The sequence below is a fragment of the Rhea pennata genome, chromosome 12 (assembly GCF_028389875.1).
Source record: "Rhea pennata isolate bPtePen1 chromosome 12, bPtePen1.pri, whole genome shotgun sequence".
NCBI classification, from domain to species: Eukaryota; Metazoa; Chordata; class Aves; order Rheiformes; family Rheidae; genus Rhea; species Rhea pennata.
This window is the reverse complement of record NC_084674.1, coordinates 10,609,350-10,625,703: the sequence shown is the minus strand read 5'-3', so window position 1 is coordinate 10,625,703 and position 16,354 is coordinate 10,609,350. Positions and strand designations below refer to the sequence as shown.

The 16,354-nt window shown below is 40.4% G+C and overlaps 3 protein-coding genes across 3 annotated transcripts in view; all 3 read left to right on the top strand.

The window, feature by feature from the left end:
- The window catches only part of PRKAR2A (protein kinase cAMP-dependent type II regulatory subunit alpha), a 74,193-nt gene extending 65,539 nt beyond the window's left edge, over nt 1–8,654 (top strand). Inside the window, exons 9-11 of the mRNA XM_062585297.1 lie at nt 2,858–2,923; nt 3,523–3,661; nt 4,232–8,654. Coding sequence (XP_062441281.1) covers nt 2,858–2,923; nt 3,523–3,661; nt 4,232–4,365 — 339 coding nt within the window. The 3' untranslated portion in view covers nt 4,366–8,654. The remainder of the gene's footprint in view (nt 1–2,857; nt 2,924–3,522; nt 3,662–4,231) is intronic.
- Nucleotides 8,655–10,393: 1,739 nt separating this feature from the next.
- RPP14 (ribonuclease P/MRP subunit p14) lies at nt 10,394–14,307 on the top strand. The gene is made up of 5 exons (XM_062585842.1): nt 10,394–10,505; nt 10,601–10,685; nt 11,405–11,481; nt 13,433–13,511; nt 14,220–14,307. Exons 1-5 carry the CDS (start codon nt 10,417–10,419, stop codon nt 14,274–14,276), a joined length of 387 nt encoding a protein of 128 aa, XP_062441826.1. The 5' UTR covers nt 10,394–10,416; the 3' UTR covers nt 14,277–14,307.
- Nucleotides 14,308–14,321: 14 nt separating this feature from the next.
- HTD2 (hydroxyacyl-thioester dehydratase type 2) lies at nt 14,322–15,737 on the top strand. The gene has a single exon (XM_062585841.1). It carries the CDS (start codon nt 14,322–14,324, stop codon nt 14,826–14,828), a length of 507 nt encoding a protein of 168 aa, XP_062441825.1. The 3' UTR covers nt 14,829–15,737.
- Nucleotides 15,738–16,354: the final 617 nt, after the last annotated feature.

The window sequence follows — 16,354 nt, the reverse complement described above, 5'->3', positions numbered from 1 at the left end:
GAGAAGAACCTGATAGCTCGTACATTACAGCAGTTGTATCGGTACCATGAACCTCTTTTCTCTTGTGGATAATTTTACATTTTAATTATCTTTCTGGAATTAGATCCTTCAATTAAGTGCATTATGTTTTAAAGCACTTGAAAATTGTTAATGCCTGCCAGTGTATGTGAAGTCCTTATGTCTCCCACTCAGTTTATTTTTATTCTTCAGAAAAATAAATAACTACTCTTTCAGCACAGAAGTGGGCTGACTGTATCTGCTCATGTTGTGATGATAGTTGGCAACAGTGAACGAAAGCTTTGTGCTGGATGGCTTACCATCATTCCCAGGAACCTTGATTTAAGAGCCCAGCTTTGTCTGTGACTGCAAATTTTTTTTTTCTTTTTTTTTTCTTTTTTTTTTCTTTTTTTTTTTTTTAAGTCTTACATCAACTTCTCACAGTCATACTTGAGTGTCCTAGTCATCTCTCCATCCTTCCTGTCATATGCACAGTCTTCTTGCCCAAACCTTCTCTCCCTTTCTTGTCTCTCTTCCAATTCTACTACTTTCAAATACATGTATATGTATATATATGTACGGTATATATGTTTTTTTTTTTTTTTTCTTTTTCTTTTTTTTTTTTTTTTTTTTACTTTCCAGGCTCTTTTGGCTTTGCCTATTCTGCTGTTCCAGTCCTGTTTACCCTCTCCCGGTTCTTCCACTGCACTTGACTTGATACTGGGTTTATCTCCCTCACATCATGTCCCAGTTTTGTTGAACCAGTTCCTATTCCCTTATTAGTTCCTTATCCATTCCCTGCCTCCTTAAGGCCCTTACTGTCTTCACCTCTCATTCCTATCAGGAAGGATATATAAGCTCTCTGCTCCGACTTCCAGCCCTACACCAAGCCCACAGCTGCCTTTGCAGGGAAACTCATCACTATTGCAGCTAAAATTTTCAAAATATTAAGCCCTGGTGAACCTCTGCAGAGCACATGTAAAGTGCAGTCTGCTAAAGGTCTACAACTTGATGTTAGATGGTTCTGAAAAAGGTTCTAGAAACTTCCATGGGACTTTGAGTGTTTTTACCAAGCAAAAGAAAAAATCACACTCAACTGTTTATTTTTCAACACTTTGCAATGTCTTTCTAGAACTTGACATAAAATTGCCACCAATTTTTCTCCTATTCCCCTTTCCTTAGATAACTTATTTTTCTATAACTGCAAGATGCTACGAGCTGCTTTATCCCTTACAATTCTCCCTACCTTTCAGTCAGTTACATCATTCCTTGTGTGGATGACTTGCCGTGTGGACTTGGTTTTCTATAAATTATCTTTCTCATTCTTTCTATCTTAATGCTCCCCCAAATTAGTTGTTTTGGGTTCTGCTGATCCCGCTGTTTTACCCAGGATTCACTGGGCTCATACTTGTTAGTTTACTAGATCCTTCTTTCTACTGACATCTAGAAATATGGTCATCTAGAAATATGGTCCATTATCTCTTATCTCTTGTCCTTTCACTGTGTGCCTCCAAGAAGTGTCTGATTCTGTTTCCTCTCTGCCTCCCCCCCCCCGCCCCGCGCTTAGGTTGACAGCAATAAGATCCCCCTCTGCCTTCTCTTTTCAAGATGATTGAAGCCAGGGCTCTTAGCCTCTCCTCATATGTCATCTGCTCCAGCCTCCTGAGCATCTTAGTGACCAGTACTTCAATGTCTTTCAGGTACTGGGGAGCCCCAAACTGCACATGGTACTCTGGATGCAGACTTAGGAGTGCCAAATAGATGGGAAGAAATGCTTTCTTTGACCTGTTGGCTGCATACTTGCCAAGGCAGCCCAGGGTGTGGGGGCCGCTTTTACTGCAGTGGCGTTCTGCTGACTCCTGTTCAACTTGTCCACTAGGATCCTCAGCTCCTTTTCTTTAAAGAGGCTCCTTAGTACTTCAGTACCAAGCCTGTCCTCTTGCATGGCATTCTTCTAGGACTTTGCTTTGTCAAACTTTGAGTTTTTTTTTTTTCTTGTTCTGGTCCCTCTGAATAGCAGCCCTGTCTTCTGGGGTATCAGCTGCTCCCCTCAATCTGGTATCATCCATGGATTTCCTAAGATACATTCCATTCTATCCTCCAGATTATTAACGAAGCTGTCAAACAGTTTTGGCTCCAATATCGGCCCCTAAGGGATACTTATAATGGATACCTATAATACTAGTATCTAGCTGGACTTCAGACTGCTGGCCACCATTCTTTGAGCCCAAAGGGACAAACGTTGTTTCATTCATAGTTTTATGAATTACTCCATAATTCTTCTGGGGAGCAACATTGTGCTGGTTGGCCTGTAGTTCCCCAGATCCTCCTTTTTTTCTCCTCTTGGAGATAGGCAAGATTTTAGTTTTTTTCTAGTTACTAGGGATATCTCCCAGTTACCATCACCACTTCAGGATGATAAAGAGGAGCTTTGTAGTGACCTCAGCTTTCTGAGGCATTCCGTTCACACCCATTGACTTATGTAAGTCCAGTTTGCTTAGGTAGTGCATAACTCAACCTTCCTCTGGTTCTGGGCCTTTTTTTCTTCTGACTTTATAGTTACCATTACTCCTTTTTCTTTACTTTCAGACTTAATCTTAAAAGAGATGAGAAATATTTCTGCCCAGCTTCATATCAGTTTCTAACTTGTAAATCAGCAGTTTGAAAACCTTGATAACAAATTATTAGTCTTTTATAAAGATCTTCAGTTTTTTCTCTCACCCATTGCTTTGATGTCCATTTGCTATCAATTCCGGCAGATTTCTACCCAAAGTCTAGTTCAGAATGAATGTTTTAATACTATTTCTGCCTTTCACACTAAACTTAAAAAATAATTTTTTTCACCTTTTCTTCTTCACAGGGTGATAAAGCAGATTGCTTTTACATTGTAGAATCTGGTGAAGTAAAAATCTTGATTAAAAGCAAGGTGAGTTCAAATAGAATTATTTGGATTTAGATGAATCCCTGATTTGTTCTGTTAATAGAAGCGCTGCACAGAAATCCAGCATGACTTATTTTAAGATATTTATAACTGTATGATATTTATCATTGTCACTCAGTAACATAGGTTATAAAAACCCTACATCAGTTCTGAAGTGGCCAGAAGTCACTTTACTAAAGTTGAAGTTTTTTTGCTCCTCTGAAAACTGACCTGATGTACTCACCCTGGCATTAAGGACAGAGAGAAACTTTTTTTTGATTATAGCAAACTGGAAGCAACAAAAAGCTGGAGTGTATTATCTTGAGTGACATAGTAGACATTGGCTTTCAAACAGATGTAACAGTGAATATCTGTCAATCTTCAAAGCTTCTTATGGGCCAGCCTGCACTTTTCTAACCAAAATTCTAATTGAACATGTGGTAAAGATATTCTATAAAGTATGATTTGGGTATTGCTAGTCTTAAAAATCCCGAACCAAAGAGCTGTTGGACATCTGTGGGATATCTGGGATTAACTGCAGCCTTGTACAACCTTGTGCAAAGGCAGAGTTGTAGGCAAAGTAATATAAATGTTCTATTTTACAGACTATGACAAGTAAGGATGCTAACCAAGAAGTGGAGATTGCCCAGTGTCACAGAGGACAGTATTTTGGAGAGCTTGCACTTGTTACCAACAAACCCAGAGCAGCCTCTGCCTATGCTGTTGGGGAGGTTAAATGTTTAGGTAAGGAGGCATTCTGTGCTTCTAGTTATCCTTTTCTGGTCTTCACTTGTGCTGTGGACTTTCCCCTACTGAGCAGCTATTCAAAGCCTTGGCTGCCTTTTGGTACCTGTTAGTCAGTTTGTTGAGCTTTGAGAAGCACCACTGCTTCCCCCCTCATACCTTTAGGTTCAGGTGGAGGTGGGGATAACTGCCTGGTTATTTCTGCTTATGCAGTCTGTGCCCCAGGGAAAGGGGAAGTTGTACTCAGACTCCACTGTGTCTGCAGCACAGTCTTCAGCATCAGTTTCTTGTCTAAAACTTGTTTGTAGTATTCAGGTGAAATATTTATGCGTGTACTGTGCGTATTTCTGTATTTATCCCTGAGGTCAAGTGTGCGTTTAATGAATTTCATTTCTTCAAATAACAATATAGACTTGAAATAAGAAATTTGATTCCTTTTTACATGGCTTCTGTTGAAGTCTCAGAATCAAAGGGGTTAGACTTGAGATTTGTGTTCTGAGTTCAGAAGACAGATTGGCATGTGGTATCCTTTTGACAGACAATTTTGTTTTCACTTTTTTTGTTCTGCAGTCATGGATGTGCAAGCGTTTGAGAGGTTGCTTGGACCCTGCATGGACATTATGAAGAGGAATATAACACATTATGAGGAGCAGCTCGTGGCACTGTTTGGCTCTAGCATGGACCTGTTGGATCCAGGGAATTAGGCACAGGGTACCTTAATGCCTTCTCAGTTCAAGACACAGAAAAGCCTCCAATCAGCAACACAACTCACAAGGAAAATGGACACTATGGAACAGTTACTGCTGCTGTCTTCTTGGGCATTTTAGAAACCATAAACAAGTCTCAGCACAGATGGATTGCTTACTCCATGCCTCCACTTTGCTGCTGATACTTCATTATTAGACCTAGATTAAAGATGATTCTAACCCTATGTTCACTACTTGGTTCAAAATGGCATCTCTCCAACAGTTCAAGTGCCTGATATGAAACCCAAAGTGAGCAAGATGCAGAAGCTTCCTTCTTTCTGGTGTTACAGTTGGGATAAATTTTCAGATCAGATTCTGTAGTGGTAAGCTGCCTGTTCTGCAGAGGCAAACTGCAGAATATGAGCCTTTTACAAGTTTATTATCTTCTGATACTTTCCTTACACAATGTCAAAATTGTTTTTAATTGTAGCATCCGAGTTTGAAGTTAAAAAATACAAATAGAGCCAATTAATAAGGTGGCACCAAAGTTTTCTTCAACCTGCTGAAAACAGCAGGTTCTATAGTTGTTTAAACCAAGTAAACCAAGCTGAGGTACAGGAGAGAGCTGCTTAGCAATGAAATGCAGAAAATGAAGTATTACTAAATTTTAAGTGTTTTCTGAGCAGCAGAGAAAATTGTTTTAGTCTATGCTGCCCCCCAGAAAGGTGCAGTGGTTTGGATTGTGGTCTAACAGACCAAATGGCTTGAAGGTTTTGTAGTTGTCATCTCCCCAAATTTGCTCTTTGTTTCTTACACTGAGTAGATTTTATTGTGGAGAGATTACCATATATAACTTTCTCTTGCTTACAGAGATCCTTTATACTGCTTGATTTCCCAGGGCACTGTTGTTGTCTGGGTCAGTTTTAAAGCTTTTTAAGGAGGTGAACATTTTGTAATTTAAAGGAAGGCTACTTCTGTACTTATTTACAGGAGCTCCCTCCCGCCCCAGCCCTAATATTTCATAGTATGCTAACTTCATTAGACACTTGGATGCTTCCAGATGCCAAGTCTATTTGCTAAATCTTTCAAAAATTGGCAGCATTTGAATTTATGGAGCAAAGGTCTTTGCTAACTACGCAGTTGGTGTGTTTGAGTAGACTTTTTGATTTAGATGATAACTCAGCTAATGTTTATCTAAAATACCTGTTAAATTTGCAGCATTTACTAGGTAGATTCTATTTCAATAGCTTTAATCACCTTAATTGGCATACTGCTAAGATTTTATCAGAGTATTATCTAAATAAGAATCAGACCATAAGAAAGACATTTTTATGGTGTAAAACAGAATATTTATATTAAGATACTGAATTTGTAGGTAATAAATCTAGTGACCCTTTGAATTTGCATTCTTCAGCTCATGCAGAACTTGTGTTTTATGGGGTTATGAAATTTTAATTGTGGATGCTAGTAGAACAGAACCTGCTCTTTTTATTCATGGCCATGTGAGCAAGGATAGAAGGATGCTAATGTTGAATTCCTGCTTCTAGTTATCACAATGGACATTTCTCTATGGCACAAGATGCTTAGTCACAACTCTGAGTTGGTTTCTGGACAGTAACTTCTTCCCTAAATGGATGAGCTCCTCCCAGTTCCTGCAATATGAATAAGATGGAAACTTGATAAGTTTGAATGGCTATTGTTCAGTTACTGTGATTGGAATCTTATTTTTATATAACATAAATGATTTGTAATGGACACCACTGAAAGAGGTGTTTCCATATTGTTAAAGTTCTGATTGTGATGTCTAGTGGCTGTTCTAACTGCATGTATTCTAGAACAGTGAATTTCCCTTACTTGACTGTTTTTTTTCATGATAAATCACAGCCAAAGAAGCAGCAGGTACTTTGTTCATGCTTCCGAGGTTTAACACCAAAGACAAAATTGCTCTTTTAATTGCAGGTTTTTTACAACAAAAAAAAGAAAGACCACTAATCAGGTCCGTGCATTGATAAAAGATACTTTAAAGTACTTCGGGTTAATAGATGGAGTCTGTCTGAAGTCAGCTCATGACTGTCCAGCAACTCAAACATAAACTGGTCTTCAAACCAGTATGAATTGCTGTGTTGCCTAAACTGTCATGAGAAACTAACTTGCTGTGAAAAATCATCAGCTGGCCTCTGTCCCTCCCAGGCAGAGTATCCTCTCCTTTGGGCAAGTTGGGCTCCCTTACAGATAGATTCCGGTTCTTACAGCCTTCAGTTCCTTGCATGGCAGAACTGTGTACCTCAGTGTATGCAAATATTGGCAATTATTCTGAAGTTTAGCCAAAATAAGCAAGCAAGGCTGATGAATTCCCTTACAGACTCTTAAGGCAGTTCTGCTTGGCGGGAGGATTTGATGGCTCTAGAAATCAAAGGAAAGGGTGAGACCATAAAATCAAAAGATTGGGATCCCATGTGAGCAAGAACAAGCTTTTGAAGTTCTAACCATTCTCTAGGCTCTCTGCAGCAAAGTGCTACTGGGTAATGCCATCTGGCAGCCAGGATTTTTGTGACATTGTTTTGTGGTGTAAAGAGGCAACCTGACAATAAGCTGAAAGAGAATAAGCCTGTAAGAAGCTTGTTCCATTTAAAATGGTGCAATTTGCAATGTGCCTGCCTAGTCTGTCTGGTTTAACCAGCCTGTTCTGTACAACTTTGGAATATAAAGATAGGTGAGAGAAGCTTATAGCGACGCTCAGCGTTGTCTGGCTAAGCGGATACTTGGTAGAGCAGCAGCAATGAACAAAGTCAGAAAGCATGTGAGTGGGGATATCGAAGCCAGAGAGTGAAGTGAGACACCAATTTGTAAAGATCTGACTGCGTCATTGTTATCCCAGCTTTTTTCTTTTCACTGTACTGTTCATCACAATTGTTGTGGAGAATGAGCACAGTCTTTGTTGTTATTGCTCAGTGTTTGGTAAATCTGCTGTGGATTCTCTGAAATTGGTAGTGGAGAAAGATCTAGTCTTTAATAAAAGAACTCAGCAGCAAAGTGGGTAAAGAGGGTAGTGTCTTTGAGACTTGGAGGAAGAAAAGTCTCTTGTATCTGATACCCTGCTTGTGATTGTTGTGAAGTCGGTGAGAGGAGCTTTTAATGGTCAAGTGTCCTGGCATATGGTATTTCTGTTTAATGTCACAGCACAGGTTTCACAATGTAAAAAAAACAAGGGCAAAAAAAGGCTCTTTTTAAAAAAGAAAAAACAAAGTACAATTTTGCACAGAGGGCAAAAAGAGAAACTCCTTTGAATGTCACTTCCATTCTTTCTTTTCAGATGGCTGAAAATGGACTTTTGTTCTTGACATGTATTTGTAAACTAGTCTTGCCAAAATACAAACGTTTTTTGTTTTTTTTCACTCCAGTTAATTTTTGCTGTTACAGTTATTGTTTATTATTTTCACTTCTTTCAAACCATAGATTTTATTTCAAGAAGCCTTCCTTGTGGATTCTCTCCTGATGGTCTACAGCACTACACTGCTATTTCAAGGTGCAAGAGAAAGTCACTAACCTCATAAGAGAATACTCAAACTCCGTTTAGCTGGCTGGAGCTAATAATGCGCTACTAATTTTCCTCCACTCTGTGGGGCAGGAGGGGAATTAAATTCTGCATAAAGTTGCTACCTCAAGGCTCCAGGTTCTTTAATGGTCTTTCACTTGGGAGAATTTCATAAGACAGTTCTTAAAATTGGTCTGTTCTTTTGAGTTAAATGTTTTTTCTTTATTGATTCATTGAGGGGACCCTTACTTTAATTCATTTTACATTTAGCATTTGATTCTCAAAGGATGAACAACTGCAAAATTCAGTTCTTGCACTACAGTGTCGAACATGAAAGAAAATATCTGCGATAAAAAACATATGGTTTTTAAAAATTAAACCACTCTGGGGTTCAGCTTCACTTTTGGTTAATAAAAAGCTGACATGTTGTGTCCAGCCTTTGTGGTACAGTCCTGTGTGTGCTCTTTATTGACTTACTGCAGCTGACACACCCCCGCACACAGTGCTTATATAACAACTGGACTTTCTAACAGGGAACTAAATTTACTTGGAGTGTGTGAGTTACTGTTGCTTGCATTATCAGAGCCTTATGGAAAATGGCACGTGCCCTATTGCAATAAATCAGAATAGATTTATCAATCATCCAACAACAACGTTTTACTGTTTGGTGAGAAAATTTTACTAATATCTTAAAAATGATACCTATTTCTGTAGATATTGTTGCTCCAAATAAAACTGGCTGCTGTGATATGGTTGCCACACTATTGTAAAATTGATTTTTCTGATTTATTATTTGAGCAATGTGTTAACTGGTCAATTTTTAGGAAAAACACAGTATTGCTAGAGATCTCTTGCTGCCCTACATTTACTGCTACTGAATTCCATGTGGCAAACTGCCTTTTTTTAACCTAATAATTTTAAAAGACAGTTCATTTGGTACCTGTAAAATTATTTGTTCAAATTCTTAAAATTTGCTTTTGCTTAAGCTTTAAGAATCTAAATGCTTACTATTTTATGTACAGTTTGTCTGGGAGAGTATTTCAAGTGCATCATGGTTTTAGTCATGGGAATGCCTCTGCCTCTCCTAGACTACAATATGCAACTTACTGTAGTACTTAAGTAGTAAGGGCACCTTAACTCAAGGCAGATGCTGGTATCTGGAGGGGACAGAGGGTAGCAGCAAGATAAACATCTATAAAATATAACATTATACAGAAAGATGAGAAAAACTGGGATTGTTTAGTTTGGAAAGAACAACTGGAGGAGCAGGGGTAGGGGATTCTTCAAACGTGTAAAAGATTTCAACAAGATGCAACGATCTCATATTTGCTAGGACAGAACTACTAACACTGGGGATAAACTCCACCAGGGAAGATGTAGATAAGGCATTCAAAATCTCTGTTTGGAAGATGGCTCGAGCAGATGCTGGGAGAGTGTGAAACCTTCATCAGATTTTTTTTTTTTTTTTTTTTTTTTGGCCACAGTTTAAAACTAGCCCTGTTTAAAGGTTTACATACCTGTCTGAGGCAGGGGTGGATGAGATGACCTCTTCAGGAGGCTGGTCAGATGTGTCTTCTTATGAACACCTTAGAAAAATGACTGTCGTTTACAACCTCACTGACATGCAAGTAGGCTGTCGGTGAACTACAGCTCACATCCAAAGTTGGAGGAGGCTGAGCTGCCAGCAGGACAGGAGAGGAAAAATCTCAGGCCCAAACAGAGCACACACCTTGAATTTGGGGCATTCCCTTGCACAGGCTTTGAGTTGCTTGATGACAAATAGAAATGCTTTCTTGTGACTTGTGCCCTAACTCAGGTGCATCAGATGGCTGCTATGTTAATGCAGCATTACCCTGCCGGGGTGAACGAGGAAACCAATCCCTCAGCTGCTGTTTGGGGCCTGAAGAAGCATTATGTGGATAACTGTGAATGCTTTTGGAGTTTTCTTTGACAATGAATGTTATAAAACTGTGGATCTTTCTTGAAAACATTATTCTGCTGCTCAGTCCCACGGCAAGGAAATTAGATCCCTTGGAAGTACCGGAGGTGGTGGAGGGATCCAAGGTGAATAAATCATGACTAGTTAGTGTCTGCTCGAAACAGCCGCCCCTTCAGCGATCACTCCATTGCTCAGTATTCCTTGTTCTCAAAGCCACAAAATGATGCAAAAGGACAGGAAAGACAGTGGTTTTAATAATAAATAAATAAATAGTTTATTCAGGAATTTTCAGGGAACCATACTGTTTTGAAGACGCTCTTGTGCTCAGGATGTTGTTTCAGCTTGGGAATCTTCTGGGTGCGTTGAGTCCCACGACGCCAGGAGACGAGGCAGCAGCTCCGCCGGCCCCGCTCCACAGGGTCTTCGCTGTGCAGCATTCGCTACTCGCAACCCCGAGGCGGCCGTGAGCGGGCGCGGCGCGGCGCGGCCCCGCGCGCAGGCGCCGCGGCCTGGGCCCGCCCGGACGCCGTAGTTCGGCGCCGCCACCGGCTGCGCGCGGCGCTGCGGGGCCGGGCGAGGCCAGGCCGCCGCCCGCATGGCCCGAGCGGAGCCGCCGCCGCCGGCCAGCTTCGAGCGGCGGGTGCTGCGGAGCGCCGCCGAGCACCACTACCTGCGCGTCCGCCTGTGAGTCCGCGCCGCTGCCTTCCCGCGCGGTGCCCGAGCCGCGGCCTGCCGCCGCCGGCAGCCCGCGAGCCCGCCCTGTGCTCTGCTTCCCGCAGGGAGCTGCCCGACGGCGGGGCCCGGCCCAGCGCCGCGCACTTCAAGCAGCTGGTGGTGACGGCGCTGCGGGAGCTGCACGGCGAGGTGGGCCGGGGCCGGGGCCGGGGCCGGGGCCGGGGCCGGGGCCCGGGCGGGGTGGCGCCGCGGCCGCGGCCGGGAGCGCCTCGCGGGAGTCGCCGCCGCGCTCTGGCCGCGGCCGCTTTGGCAGAGAAACTTTGCCTAAAATCAGCGACGGCAGGTCCGAGCTGGCGTGGGTGCGGGGCAGGCGGCGGCGGGGTAAGCGCCCTCAGCTCTCCTCTCTGTTAATCCGTGACCTGCTCTCCAGCCCCTGCTTGGACTTGGCTCCTAATTAAGCTGGGGCTGTAGATTTCGTTCGAGTTTCTGTAATCAGGTGATTTTATCCACTTGCTTTTTAGGATGTGGGGTGCTGGAGCTTCCACTGTAGCGAGGGTTTAAAAGCAAAGCTATAGGAAAGCAATAGCTTTTTGGCCTGGGAAGTCCTGAGTACTGTTCTTGCTTTGGCTACTGCGTTGTTGGATGACCTTGAGCAAGTCCCATGATCTCCAAGTCTCTCTTTTTCCAGCTGTAACGTGGGACTAAAAGTGTCTCTTTTCCAAATACCTGCAAGAATGGCACTGCAGCTAAGGTGATGTTTTAGCTGAAATGCTCACATTTGAGATTTGAGCTTAGCTGTAACAACTTTAACAAAGTCACATACTCATACTGATAATAAAGTCACTTCTGTATCAACCTCTATAAAGCAGCAGGAGGAACTGATTTAATAACACCATGTTTTTGTATAGGTTGGAGCAGCTTTGCCGGTTGATGTCTTAACATACGAGGAAAAGACTCTCTCTGCAATATTAAGAGTTACTAGCAGGTAAGGTACAGTAGGTACGTGCTGCAGATACTGTCATGAAAATATCTTTAATAAGAAAACAGAACTCTCAAATTAAGAACTCTAAGAGTTCCAGTTTTTTACCACAATTTTTCTTTTCTCCCCCCCCCCTTTTTTTTTGGGAGGGGGGGAGTACTATCTGCAGTCTGGCCTGTCTTTGAGATGAGTGTGAATACCTCCTACTGGTGATTCAGCAGTGTATGTTTTTATTCTTCTGCTGTGCTTGAAATTTCAAGAAGAGGATAATAAGTCCTGTTTCTCTATTGATAAACAAATTTTTATTATTATGAATCTAATGATAAGGTTTTCATACTGTAGTGCTAGATGCCTGCTTCTGTATCTGGGTGAGACATGTTAAGAGGCAAAACAATTGCATGAGTCCTGTTAGTTGCTAGATATTTAGTTCTGTACTGTTTTTGTATTGCCCTTACTACAGTGCTTTAGCTTGGTTCTTCCCGGCTATGCTTTTAGTGGCAGAATTAGCATGTGTTGCATTTGACTCAATCTTTCATATAGGGAGAAAAATTATGCCATGAACAACTTTGCTTTTAAATGTAAGTTTGCTAACTACTAAAGGAGGTAAATTGAAAACAATGCCTCTTTAAGTAACTTAAAGAGCTAATTTACAGTATGAACCCCATAAAACTTTCTTTGGAAGACGTTATGTATCTCTAACCTCATATTATTTAGTACTATAAGGTAAATATGTATTAGCCTATAAACTAGAACCAAGGTAATTGATATGATCCATATATCCATATTCTGATGCTGACTTCCTGTGTGATTATTTACAAGTGGCTCTATCTGTGTCCCTGAAATCGGGCTAGATAGAGTTCAATAAAATCCTAAATATTACTAAGAAAAACATCACCACACATTATCTCAAAAGCAATAAAAAAGCAGACTGCAGAAGCCCTTGCACTGGGACAAATTCCTGTCAGCATTTGTAATTTCATTGATCTGCTGAGTCAGTGACTTACTTGTCTAATCAGTCACGTTTTTTTTTAAGTGAGACTGAGTTTCAAACAAATGACTAAAGGGTATAATCATCATACCATCTTGACCAATCTCCTCTTATTGGGTCTAATATTGTTAGAGATCAAGGGATTCCAAGGGATCTCATTTCTTTGCTGTGGGATTGAGGAGCAGAATAATGTTTTCATGAAAGATCCACAGTTTTAAATGTTCATTGTCAAATTTATTGTATCTAGTTCTAGTATTAGTGTCTTAATAATTGTAGAACTCACTTCATAGTGAATTTTCATTTGCTCTGTCAATTTTTCATCTGGAAAGCAATTCCCTGGAACAGAAGAATATTTTTGAATTGGTTAAAGTTAGTTTGGTTTCAGTACTGCCTGGGAGACATCTTTAGGTTGCTCTGAATCTCACTGATGCTGTTGGTATTTCCAAAGAACCAAGCCTAACTTGTAGAACTAAGCATAGAGCATGCAAGAAATAAATTAAAATTTACTAAGATTTAAAAGCGTACATGGATCAGTGCATTATTTCTGTCTTAGAACAGAATGATTTGATGGAAATTGAGCACAGTTGAAATATGGGACTGTGAATCTCTTTCCATAACAACGGAAGGCAATAGTTATCAGATACAAATACTGAAGGTAACAGCAGGGGAATTAGGGAAAAAGGAGTTTAAAGACACAGAGAAAGAATTTAAGAAAATGGAGCAAAAAAAGTGTGTTTGACAAGGTTACATTAAGCATCACCTGTAAGTCAAGGATAAGAGACTGCAGTGATTACAATAACCCTTTAGGGCATAATATTGCTTCTAGAACTCATTGACAAAATTACCTACCCTTAAATTCAGTTAAGGTTTTATTGCTGTTTGTGTAATGTGTTTATTCAAGCTGTTTATGTTGCAGGAAAACTGAGACAGACAAATCCTATTAATCTCTTTCATATTCTTGTTACTTAGTGGTCTCGTCAAGCTGTGGAGCGCTCTCACGTTGCTGGGCTTCTATCAGAACAGAAGGTGTGCCTTTCGAGTGCTACAGGTAAAGCCCTGGGGAGACTAGATAGATTTCCCCAAATGTTGCTTCTGACTGTAAGATTGCCTGGCTGTCTGAGTACGCAGCCTTTTAACAGAAAGATGGCTTACATGCCAGAACTTTTTAGTTTGGGAGTGAAATGCTTTTCACTGTGGATGTGTAGGCTTATGTTTAAGTAATCCTAGTCTTAAGTACTCTTATACTGAATGATGTCTAAACTTGTCACTTCTGGGTTGTCTACCTCTTCCCTCTAAACTAATGTGGATATGATTTTTTTTTAATCAGACCATGGTGGCTGTCTACTTACTTTATAGTTTCACTCCAGTGACAAGTTCTGATCTCATTAGCAGATCTGCAAAAGATAAAAGCTTTTTTCTTGCCACACATCTTATTCCAACCTTTTATTTCCCCTGCTCCATTTTTCCCCTTCTAACAGTCACTGTCAGCAGAGCTTGTTTAAAAATGCTTGCATCAACATGGGCTTCCAGAGCTTAAATTTTTCCTTAGGATGTGGTTTCATAAAACGAGTTCCAAGAATTCTTTGCATCAAAAGTGATGGCTAAACAAAAATCTACTTGGATGTGGCTCTGACTTTTTAATCTTTTACATAAAGGGGATATTTAAGTATTTTCAGCTTTGCTTTGAATGATTTTGATGGTTTTTGTAATGATTCACTTTGTTTCTTGTTTTGTTCCCCCCCTACACGCCCTCAAGACATCTCCATTTCTTCTTGCGTTATCTGGGAACAGTAGAGAACTAGTGCTGGACTGATTATCCAGTTGCTGGTTTGGTTGTAAGAAGTAGAAGTTGCTTGAGATGTTGCTGCTCTTCCGACGTGGAGTTTCTGGAGGGGATTTCCAGCAAAGAGCCTTGATAAAGCGAATAGCTATCAGCTCGCTACTTGGATGTCGCTTACTTCAACATTTACATATAAAAGTTGGAGACAAAGCTGAGCTTGCCAAAGCTTTTACACAGAATGATGTTATTACTTTTTCTGATTTAACAGGTGACACAAATCCTTTACATTTAAATGAAGATTTTGCAAAGAAGTCTAGGTTTGGGAGAACTGTTGTACATGGAATTTTGATTAATGGACTCATTTCTGCAGTTCTAGGTACTAAAATGCCTGGCCATGGTTGTATATTTCTTTCTCAGGAAATCCGATTTTCAGCTCCTTTATATGTTGGAGAAGAAGTTGTAGCTGCAGCAGAAGTTAAACAACTGCAGAAGTCTGTTGCACACATTGCTGTATCGTGTACAGTCAGAGAAAGTGGAAAGACTGTTGTGGAAGGGATGGTGAAAGTCTTGGTAGCAGAAAGTTAGAGCTTTTCATACTACGCTACTTTATAGTAAAGGACAAAAATGTATGCTTGGTTTTGACTGTTTTTTTACGTGACATTACTTAATCCAGTTAGTTTGCAACAAAACTTTCAAAGTGTTGCAAAGACAATGTACAAACTGAATGTACAAACTGATAGCAACTGCGTTAAGAAACTCCCAAATTTTATTAAAGTCTGACAAAACTGACAACGTTCAGACAAGCCTTTGCTCTGCTACAGTGGAAAGTCTGCAGTGATGGGCTCATATTGCGGTTATTCTTTTGGACAGAAACTCTTTTGGGGGAAAATCCAGACTAGTTAAGGTCAAACTATTTCGTGGTTTACAGAAGAGTTATATTGCTAATAAAAATCTGCGTAAGGGGACAGTGTTCTATCTTTAACAAGCAGAACAAACAGAGGAAAAAGGGTATTGACACACATACTGCAGGCTTCCTTCATGTAATATACATCCCAATTCTGGCTGATAATGCTGCAGTGTGTTATTTTGCGGCACTCTAGCTAATAGCCTTTGTTAGCTCTGTAAATAAGCAGTAGTCATCCTTAACATAAACAATATACTCTTCCTGATGTATCTTGAGATGTGGCACTTAAAATACTTTCAAATTCTTCAGTTGTCTTACAAAACCTGATTATAAACAAACCAAGAAAATCACAATAAATGCAAATTACCATGGAAATTTGCCTCCCAGAAGTGTAGCTGAGTGAAGGAAGGTCTATAAAAAAGCCATGTTGTCACTGCTTCTACCATAGTGAGTGTTTATCTCCTGTGTGCAAGGCAAGTAGGTGCAAAATTAGTTGAGTACTAACCTTCTGGCTTCTCTCTGCTTATTTACCTGTATGAACATGTATTCATTCCCCTTTGCCCATTAAAAGTACCTTGGCTGCTGGTACAGTAGTGTTTCGGTAAGTTCACTGGTAAATCTTCCAGGTTATTTTAGTACCAATGTAAGTATATTAAACACTGTTTTTTCCCTGAGTGGTGGGGACTACTAGACTCTCTACAATTGGTGGCTGATACAATTTTCTGACAAACATCTGATTTGTATTATCTTTCCGCTCATCTCTGCAGCAGAAATGTATTCATAATTGTTTCTTGCCTGCAAATAGCTTCAAAAGTTTGTTATGAAAAAACTTCTGTCGTCAAACAGTGGTGAAAACTACCGTAAAACTGTTACTCTGTCTAGGTGTGATCTCTTGGTCTTAAATTTAGCTGCAGTGTAAACTTACAGTACTAAATCAGGCTGGATCATAGTGAGAGGGACAGCAAGAAGTGAAAAAAAAGTTATAAATTTTAAGCTGTTTGTCTTAATGCCCACTAGCTTCAAAGAATGGAATTTGGCCTGTTTATGACACTGAGCAAGTACTTCTGGTTGAGAACTTGCCTTATCTTTTGTCACTGGAGTTGCTTCACTTCCTGTTTCTTTTTTTTCTGCCCCACATCATTGCGTGATCATAGGCTTTTGCTGTGTAAAGCACTGCTTCTCGAAAGGGGCATTCTCTTTTCATTCA

Excerpts from the sequence above, each read along its gene's own strand:
- RPP14 (XM_062585842.1), top strand. The coding sequence starts at position 10,417 with ATGGCCCGAGCGGAGCCGCCGCCGCCGGCCAGCTTCGAGCGGCGGGTG. Across the intron at positions 10,506-10,600 it reads CACTACCTGCGCGTCCGCCT|GGAGCTGCCCGACGGCGGGG; the intron begins GTGAGTCCGCGC and ends TGCTTCCCGCAG. Across the intron at positions 13,512-14,219 it reads GTGCCTTTCGAGTGCTACAG|ACATCTCCATTTCTTCTTGC; the intron begins GTAAAGCCCTGG and ends CACGCCCTCAAG.
- HTD2 (XM_062585841.1), top strand. The coding sequence starts at position 14,322 with ATGTTGCTGCTCTTCCGACGTGGAGTTTCTGGAGGGGATTTCCAGCAA.